This window comes from Ovis aries, chromosome 5, assembly GCF_016772045.2.
Source record: "Ovis aries strain OAR_USU_Benz2616 breed Rambouillet chromosome 5, ARS-UI_Ramb_v3.0, whole genome shotgun sequence".
NCBI classification, from domain to species: domain Eukaryota; kingdom Metazoa; phylum Chordata; class Mammalia; order Artiodactyla; family Bovidae; genus Ovis; species Ovis aries.
The window spans coordinates 59,868,036-59,877,480 of NC_056058.1; the positions used below are offsets into that span (position 1 = coordinate 59,868,036).

General features: G+C 38.6%; 1 protein-coding gene across 2 annotated transcripts in view; it reads right to left on the minus strand.

Annotated features, from left to right (window-relative positions):
* The window catches only part of DCTN4 (dynactin subunit 4), a 33,300-nt gene extending 24,438 nt beyond the window's left edge, over positions 1-8,862 (minus strand). For both annotated transcript variants that reach the window (XM_004008980.5, XM_004008981.5), the window contains exons 1-3: positions 8,711-8,862; positions 5,669-5,739; positions 3,345-3,523 (exon numbers count right to left, since the gene is read on the minus strand). In XM_004008980.5, the coding sequence (XP_004009029.1) occupies positions 3,345-3,523; positions 5,669-5,739; positions 8,711-8,845 (385 nt within the window). In that variant the 5' untranslated portion in view covers positions 8,846-8,862. The remainder of the gene's footprint in view (positions 1-3,344; positions 3,524-5,668; positions 5,740-8,710) is intronic.
* Positions 8,863-9,445: the final 583 nt, after the last annotated feature.

Here is a 9,445-nt window from a genome sequence, read left to right on the forward strand (position 1 = left end):
AGATTAAAACACTCCAACTATGTAAACTTCTAGAAAAGGCACAATTACAGTGAAAGAAAGCAAATCAGTTGTAGTCAAGGGCCAGGAGGTGCGGGGAAGGAATTGACTGGGGCATGAGAAAACTTTTTTGGGGTGACAGAAATATTCTATATCATCACTGTGGATGTGGCTATGTGCCTATACACGTTCGTCCAAAATCAAAGAATTCTATACTTAAAATTGCTGAGTTTCATTATATGTAAAATTACATCTCAATAAAGCTATGCCCCAAAAAAGGGAAAAAAACTAGGAGGTGCCATTTCACAACCACGAGTTTGGGAAAACTTGAAAGAGTCAACAGTACCAAGAGCTGCCAGGGATGTGGAGCAGTGAATAGTTTACTCATGTATTTATGGGAGCGAAAATTGGTAAATGCATTTTGGAGAGCTAATGATGTACACATCTTACAACCAGCAATTTTACTTTAAATTACGCAGAGAAATCCTTGCTCCTGTGACAGGAAACACATGTAAGAAGGATTCTAACAGCACTGTTGTCAGAAGCAAAAAATTGAAAACAACCTAAATGTCCATTTGGAAGAGACTAAAGAAGTAAACTGTGGTTAAGCCAGGGATGAATCACTGACCATCACTACTACACACCACAAACAAACTGGATAGAGAGAAGTTGTAGCAGGATACATAAAACAAGGTTCTATTTGTTTCAAGTTGAGAAACACGTTTGCTAATGGCTACATACGTTATGTGGAGAACTGCAAAAATATGCAAAGAACTGATGAAAACCTGAATTCAAGACTGATGACCATCTCTCTCTAGGAAACAGAAGGCAGATGGAGTGGGAGGAAGGCTATACTGGGCTTACACTGTTTTGGTTCTGTTTAATTTCTTAAGCTGAGTGCTAAGTTCATGAATGTGTATTATTTTTATATAAATAACTTTTTTCCCAAATAAAAACAACTCCTATTGAACGTGACACTGTAACTCCTTGCAGGAAATGGCAGCAATAACAACCTTTAGTACAATATTTATATTTTAAAAGTTGTTTTACTAAGGCAAACATGAAAAATAATTATGTGAAAACAATGTTTCAGTAACATTTTAGAAAAATCTTAAGTTTTATCTAATTGCATTTTTAGAACTGCTGATTGATTCTGAACACAAATTTGAGAGCCATTATGATCTCATTATAAGTTTTTGCACATTACTGATGACACAAGGGCTTACTTATAAATAAATAAACAAATAGTTGTAACTAAAGTGGTTTCAGGGCTTCTTAGATACCAATTACATCATGGAAGAAATGAAATTATCTGTACTTCTTAAGAGCTCTGAGTATTCAATTATCATTGTCAAGATACCCTTAGAGGAGCTAGATTTCTAGAAATAAGCACAGGCTTTAAATTCTAAAAAATAAATTATCCAATCCTAATGGTTTATAGTCCAAAAAGTACCAAAAAAAGACTTAAAGAGGAACAAACTGAGATATCTATTTGGATTTTGTTTAATCTGATAAAGAGAAACAAAATACAAACATGGAAAAAATACACTTAACTCACTAAGTGCCACTTTGAGGTTGTTTTTTACATTTAACTTAAATTCGTAAACAAATTTAGACAATTTACTTGCTACACTAAGACACAAATATTTACTGACAATCTAAAAAGATGGTACAGAAACTTTCTAATATAAATCATATTTCAGGAAATATCTACCCACCAACAAATACTTTAAGAAACTTGTTTGTTAACTTTTTGTTTTTGAAGAATGTTTTATCAATATAATGTATGAAATTAGGAAAACAACCAAGAGCTCAGGTATTCTACACCAAAGGGCAAACTCAAGAAAATCAAGAATTAAGTTTTAAGAACAGAGTTGAATCTGAAAGAACTTCACCCATTTTTACTACCAAATTATATAAGAAGCTATAGGAAATTTTTACCTAACGTCCATCTTTCTTTGGGTTATGTCATATAACAATAATTTTTTAATTGGCTTCCTCGTGTATTAGTAAGCTGATTATTTTTCAAACTTTAAACATTTTGTATTGGGGTACAGGCGATTAACAATGTTGTGGCAGTTTCAGGTGAACAGCGAAGGGACTCAGCCATACATACACATGTATCCATTCTCCTCCAAACCTCCCTCTCATCCAGGCTGGCACATAACACTGAGCAGAGTTCTATGTGCTATACAACAGGTCCTTGTTGGTAAGTTGACATTTTTAATGAAAATCTAAAAATGGTAATTCTTAACAAGTCTAAAAAATTTTCAGAAAATTAATGAAATTTCAGAAAGAAAAAAGACAATGGAAAGTTAGCAATGCTACTATTTATATAAATAACAAATAGCAACTCAAGATTCTGAACTGACTGTAATAGTGTTTCTCTGTTATTAACCATAGAATACAGAAAATGAAAAAAATTAAGGAAGTTTCCTAATAAAGATTAAGTGCAACCTCTGCTTTGAAACCCAAAAATGATGGATAGGCAATTAACATTTTAGACTGTCTTTAGGTCCAAACACACATAACTTTTCTGTATCACTTATGATATATATAGATGTCTCTTTAAGCATGTGTTTGAATGCTTCAGGATAGACACCCAGACATGGAACTTTTGGGTAAAAGAATAAAAGCAATTTAAAAGTTTAATAAATGTTAAACTGCTATCTAAGGTGGTAGCAGACAAAAAAACAATTATCTTATATTTCTGTGATACCAGATTTTTAAAATTTTCCCAAATCAATGGATTAAGTTTTAATATGCACTTTCCTAATTACTAGTAAAACTGAAACATATCCTTTTGCATATTTATTGACTTAAAAAAAAATCACCTCACCAAGTTGTGTGCAAAAAAACAAATTCCAATGATTTGTGCACATTTTGGTTATTGAACATTTTTATTTCCATTTCTGAGGGCTGCTATTCCTATTCTTTGACATTTTTTTTTTTCTCTTGGGTAGCTTCCCTATTGATTTATAAGGGTTCCTAATTTTTGGTTATTTATCTGTAGTTTGTTATATATAAGATTGGCCACTTTAATCTTTTAAGTTTGTTCATGGTGTGTTTCACCATCAGCAGCAATTATTTTTTATGAAGAACATTAATCTTTTGATTCTAAAAAAAATGTCAGATATATAAATGCTATTTTACCAACCTTAAGAATACCCAGTTTCCAATGAAATATCATGGTCATAAATGTGAGAATTTGGGAACACAGAAGATTTAGTGGCAAAATACTCTGAATTTCTCACCTACCTCCCAACAAGTAACAGAATTCATGATTTGTGTGCAATTACAACTCTGCTGATTTCACAAAATCTCATGCTAAAGTCCACCTCACTCACCCACAGATTTATCTGCCATGCCCACATCTCTAGACGTCCAGCGACAAAATCCACAGGCCAAATAGTAGGCTTTCTTCATGGTGGTCTTGGCTGGGTCATCTGGAAGCTGTGTCGAGATGCTTGTTGCCCGAGTGGAGAGGGTGTGCATGCAGCCAGGACAGTCAAAGCAGTTGGCACATCTGGAACACAACAAACAATCACTGACTCATCCAACAAATATTCACCAAGCACCTACTGTGTTCAAGATATTGCTCTGTATGTCAGGAGTTCAAGAGAGAACTGTAAGGGAAGGGTGGCTCTCAAACAAAAGGAAACCAAAAAGTACTCTGAAGAGACTCTTATAAACTGTTTTAAAATTTCAAAAGCATTATATGCCAATTATTTTTAAAAATATGCAGTCATCACCAAAGTTCCTGAATAACTACAGCATGACCTAAGCCTAGTTCACAGAGGGAATCATTGTTAACAGTCTGGAGTTAACTTTTAGACTCTTCTTATGCTTGCACAGACCACAAAGATTCTGTGGGACAAAGAAACGTCACAGCTTATGACTTTAGAGAGGACAGACCAACTGAACAATGGAAAACTGAGAGGCAACAATTTGATAAGCTGTGAAGTTGGGTTTGGAAAATAACTGCTTGTTTGCTGTGCCAGAGAGCTAAAACAGATACCAAATAATGCTACCAAGGTGAAATGGTTCAGAAGTGCGGCATTTTCAGGGCTTTCTGCTCTCTTCAGGCATTACTTTTCCTAGTGAACCAGTCAACATTCCCTTACAGGGGCCCCCATGCCTTTTTGTGTTTCTAGTAGAAAGTTTTCTACTTTCGTACCATCTGAGATGATCAAGATTGTACCTTCAGTCATAGACTTGCTCTAAAGTTCCATAACTCCAATTTTCTGTGATATTTTGCTACGGGACAATATTCTCAAGTAAGAATAATAATAGTACCTACCTTAAAGGGATACTTTGAGGATTAAATGATAAAATAAAGGTATGGATGGCATACAAAGCTGGTTTATATGGAGCTCTTTCTCCAGGACAGGAAGGACAAATAGTGGTTTATATCCATGGAGGTACAAAGGTGTGACTGGTTGCAAAGGACTTCCACACCATGCTAAAAACCAAAATGGCACCAGTAACAATGACCATATCTACTACTCAGATCTTGATTTTTAATACCAATCTCTAGTAAAAGGCCCCAGGGCTCCTTGGAGAAATGGCTCTGGGACAGAAAATATAGGTAAGCCTGGAGTAAGTAGGAAAGTTCTCAAGCAACTGAATAATGCTTCCCTCCCCCTCAATGCCATAAAATGATGGGGGTACGCCAAAGGGAGACAGAAATCTACTAAAAGAGGGTTATAATGGCCAAAGCTGGAACAACCTGAATTAAAAAAAAAAAAATAGTAGTACTGGCGTATTACCTAAAGTACACAAAAATATTCACAAGTCCACACTGTTTTAAGTAAATGATTAAATAAATAAAAAAGGGAAAAGAGAAAAATCTTCCATGCAAAAGAATTCCAAGTAATTCATGGAGACAGCTCTTATGGAAGGGAAGTATAACTCACTGCTAGTTAAGTGTGGGCTGTACTAGTACATTTCCTTCCCAGAGTATGATATGGAAAAGGAAAAGGGGAGGGGGGGGGAAGAGGGTAACTTCACATCAGAAAAATCTGACAAACAATAGCTCAAGCCAAGTACTCAAGGTTAACATCTCCAGTGAAAAGTCACATTGGTGGTACACACCCCTGATATGGTGTGGCGAGAGATGCACTCTACCTATGTGATCCTCTTCCCCATAACACATTCTCTCAGATGACGACAAAAGCACCAGACAACTTCCAATCAAGGGACATTCTACAAAATATCTTACCAGTACTCCTCAAAACCAAGGAAACGCTAACAAAATTTCACAGCAAGAGGATCCTAAAGAGATATGACTATTAAATACAATGTGGGTATCCTGAATAGGATCTCAGAACAGAAAAATGAGATTAGGAGAAAAATTGAGGAAATCTAAATTTAATAATAATGCTACCAATAATATTCATTAATTGAGACAAATAATACCATACTGATATACGACATTTACAATAGGGGAGACTGGGTAAAGATTAAAGGGAATTCTCTGTATCATCGTCAAGGTAATCTCAAGTCCAAAACTGTTATAAAATACAATTTATTTTTTTTTAAATGGAAGAGTCACCTTTGGCAAAAAAAAAAAAATGATGCTAAGAAAAGAAAAACAGCTAATTTCATGTGTTTTCTTACCAGCTATTAAAACATAGCTGTGGAAAATAGGAAACATGGATCCCAGTCTTACCTGTTCTTTTTTAGTTTGGCTTCAGCCGATGGCATATTTTCTAAACAACTGGGACAATAATGGGAGTCCACCTAGAATGAAACAAGAAATAAAAAAATCATGTTGGCTTGTGTATACACCTATAACAAATAGTGGAATTTAAAATACATTATTCTGCAGCAGAAGGTGAGAGACCATCGTTCTGGCAAAGAACTTGGACTGTTTGCAGCATAGGGTTTATTCTTATAAAAATCACCTGTTTTTTTCTTAACCTCTGAATTTCTTGAAATCCTTTTATTTTTCTTTTCTGAATTTTCCTATTCCCTTTCACCAGAGTTTATGTATTAGGCATGTTAAAATATGTTTATGTTAAAAAAGATTCTATGATAATCTAAATAGATTAACAATCCAAGTTATGAAGCTGTGATCAAAAATCCTTTTACCTAGTCTAGCTTTGCTGCTGCTAAGTCACTTGTCGTGACCGACTCTCTGCGACCCCAGAGACGGCAGCCCACCAGGCCCCACCCACACCCTCTCCCTGGGATTCTCCAGGCAAGAACACTGGAGTGGGTTGCCATTTCCTTCTCCAATGCATGAAAGTGAAAAGGAAAAGTGAAGTCGCTCAGTCGTATCCAACTCCTAGCAACCCCATGGACTGCAGCCTACCAGGCTCCTCCCTCCATGGGATTTGCCAGGCAAGAATACTGGAGTGGGTTGCCATTGCCTGCTCCCAGCTTTATGGGACTGCAATAACACTTTAATTGTTGAGAGACTTTAAAAGTTCTCTCCTTACTGATGTATTACATGTTCGCTGAAGAAAAGCATAAATTAACAGTTACAAAGTCAGCTATAGCCAACCAACTGGAGATTTTTAAATGGCAAATTAAACTACTAGGTTGACAAGATAGTCTTATTGTATTTAGCTTGAAAACACAGTATAAAAATTAAATTCACTGTATTTTTTTAAGGACTGAATAATTATTTCCTTGAATGTAGGTAGATCCTATTTGATAATTCTAGAACTCTGGGCATCTGCAGATGGAAAGACAGATTCACCTGAACATAAATACTATGACAGAAACTGGTTTCTGTTTTTATCATCTGCTTATAAACAGAACCACCTTTGAAAGATAAAGTCGCTGCTCAAATAGTCACCAGGAACACAAAATACAGTACTGTTAACTTATATTTGCACTCAGTGCATCATAAAAGGCATAATGCACTCATCATAAAAGGTAAAATGTAATTCATTCCCTTTTGTTCCTTTCTGAATTACGCTCCTCCCTTCAAGTGCGGCTCCAATTCCAGGCTCCCCATTAGAACTTTCTGGACTGCTTCAACCCTCATTGGCATCATCCTTCCCCAAACCCTAATGGCTTCTCTTTCACAGGTGCACACCAGTCCATAAAAGATACAGTCACAGACTGAATGTCCTAGCTGAAGGTGTCCTTACAGATTATGAAAACTAGCTCCCTACTGATCACCAAATAAGAATCTAATCAGTAAATTCTGGAGGTGAAGCTGGGACAGGGAGGCATCATAGAGAGAAAGGGCCTGCCAAAGGGATAAGTGTACAAAGTGCTAATAGAGAAAAACAAATGCTGTATATAATACAGCATTGATTTTTCTTTTCCCCCCTTGTTATTTAACTGCTTTCTCTGACTATTCTGAATAGTATGAAAAATATTCTCAATAAAATAGTAATTAATAATGTGTAAAATGGCTTATAGTATGGGACATATTCTCATAAGCATTTTTAACAGTCCAGGGATCCTGACTGAAGTCCACTGAATCAGGCTGCTCGGTTTCAAATCCTGGTCCTTCCTCCCTTCCTCAAATTTTTGGCTGTGTGACATACTGCAAACATTATGCCTGTTTCTTTAACTGTGAAATACAAGAGTCATCAGCCACTTCAGTCCTGTCCGACCCTTTGCGACCCCTGGGCTGTAACCCACCAGGCTCCTCTGTCGGTGGGATTCTCCAGGTAAGAATACTTAAGTCGGTTGTCATACCCTCTGCCAGGGGATCTTCCCCATCCGGGTATCGAACTAGCGTCTCCTGCATTGCAGGCAGATTCTTTACGGACTGAGCCACCAGGAAACCCCTTAACGGTAAAGTGGTTTTTTTAAAAGAAAGGTAGAATGATTAAAGGAGATTATGTAAAGCACATGGCATACAGAAAGTACTGAATAAGCATAAACTATGTATTATAATACTAATCAGCTTTTCCTTCAGGAGCCTGCAAGTAACTCAAGAGCAGGATTTATGTCTTAACTCGTCTTTTAAGCCCCAAATCTTACTGAATGAACACGCGTCAAGTGCTGCAGACGTTTGGGGGCTTTGTTATTCGTTGATGATTTTTTTCCCCCAGGGTGGAGTCTTTTACATTCTGAGCAATCTCACCTCCAACGCCCACTTGTATCAGTGAAGGACAGAAATGTACCCCCAGGAGAAGCGCCATAAATATAATACTTTGAGCTTCTTAAACAACAGATTCGATTCTAAGCGCTTTTCTCTCAGCTCACCCCATCCCAACCCTCTTCTTTGCTGCAGGCCTTGGGCTGGGCTGGGAAACAGAACAAGGCAGTCAGAAGGCCGGGTTTCTGCCCAAGGAGGGGCAGAACTTCCAGGATAGGAGGCGCTTGGATGAGAACGACCGCGGACTTTCCCACTACCTCAATCAATCCTGGGAAGACCGTATCTCGCCCCTCAAGGGGCCTCAACTAAGCACCCCGACATCTTTTCCCCCCACAACCCGCCCAATTACCAAACCCCCTAGTAGATGGCCAGGGTCCCCAAAGTCTAGTTTGTCCAATCAGAAGACGCTATAGAACAGAAAGGCCGTTCAGCCCCACCCAAGGCCGCTCCTCCTTTCCAAGTGACAAATTATAAGCAAATTAAATCACAGACAAAACCGAGTGACGGAAGGCAAAGCCAATCAGCATGCTAGGAAAATGACTACCCGCCTCCAACTGACGGAACTTCCCCGCTGGTCGCGGTGACTAGGGGGAACGCCTCCCCCATCCCCCAACACACAAACTCTTCATGGGACGACTGCGTTACCTCGTGAGACACACATTCCAGCGACCGCAGATCGCTACAATAGCGGCAGAAGTAAAGCTGCGACAGCGGAGCCCGAACCTTCTTTTCTCCCTGGACTAGATAGAGAACCCGCTCCGATTGCAGCAAGGACGCCATCTTGTGGGGGAGGAGTCAACGACGCTCCCGTCGCATCACGTGACCCGAGGGCCGGCGTTTCCTTAGCTTCCTTCCTTACGTCTTTCAACGTAGACTTTGACGTAAGCATTCCGAGCAAGTGGGGCTTTGCGCAAGAAGAAAGTCAAAATGCGCATGCTCACCAGAGATACCAGCTTTCTCCCGGCAAGTTGGGGCCTGTTCTCCCAATCTCAGTTCCCCAAGCTCGTCCCCCTCCAGCGTTTTTGTGAGTGTCAACCGCCCGGACGGAGCTCAGACCGTTGTTTTGCTAGATGTGGAGTCGCAGATCAAATCCAGACAGACTCAGTACTGTTCTTTCCTTCATTTCTAACAGGAAGGTTGCTCATTTATTTAAAACTGCCTCTCCCGCTCTCACCTTCCAAACAAATCTCCAGAAGTTAGATGGAGGGTTTCTGAGACAAAGTTTCTTGGAAACTAGAAACTTAAGAGTCCACAGCAGCACTTACTTCCGACAATCTTACTATTGACCTATAGGAAACTTTCACAGATACTCTTTTGTAGTTTCTTACATCGAGCTCTTGCACGCAGAGCTGTATCTCATATCCTGGCTTTCCATATTTA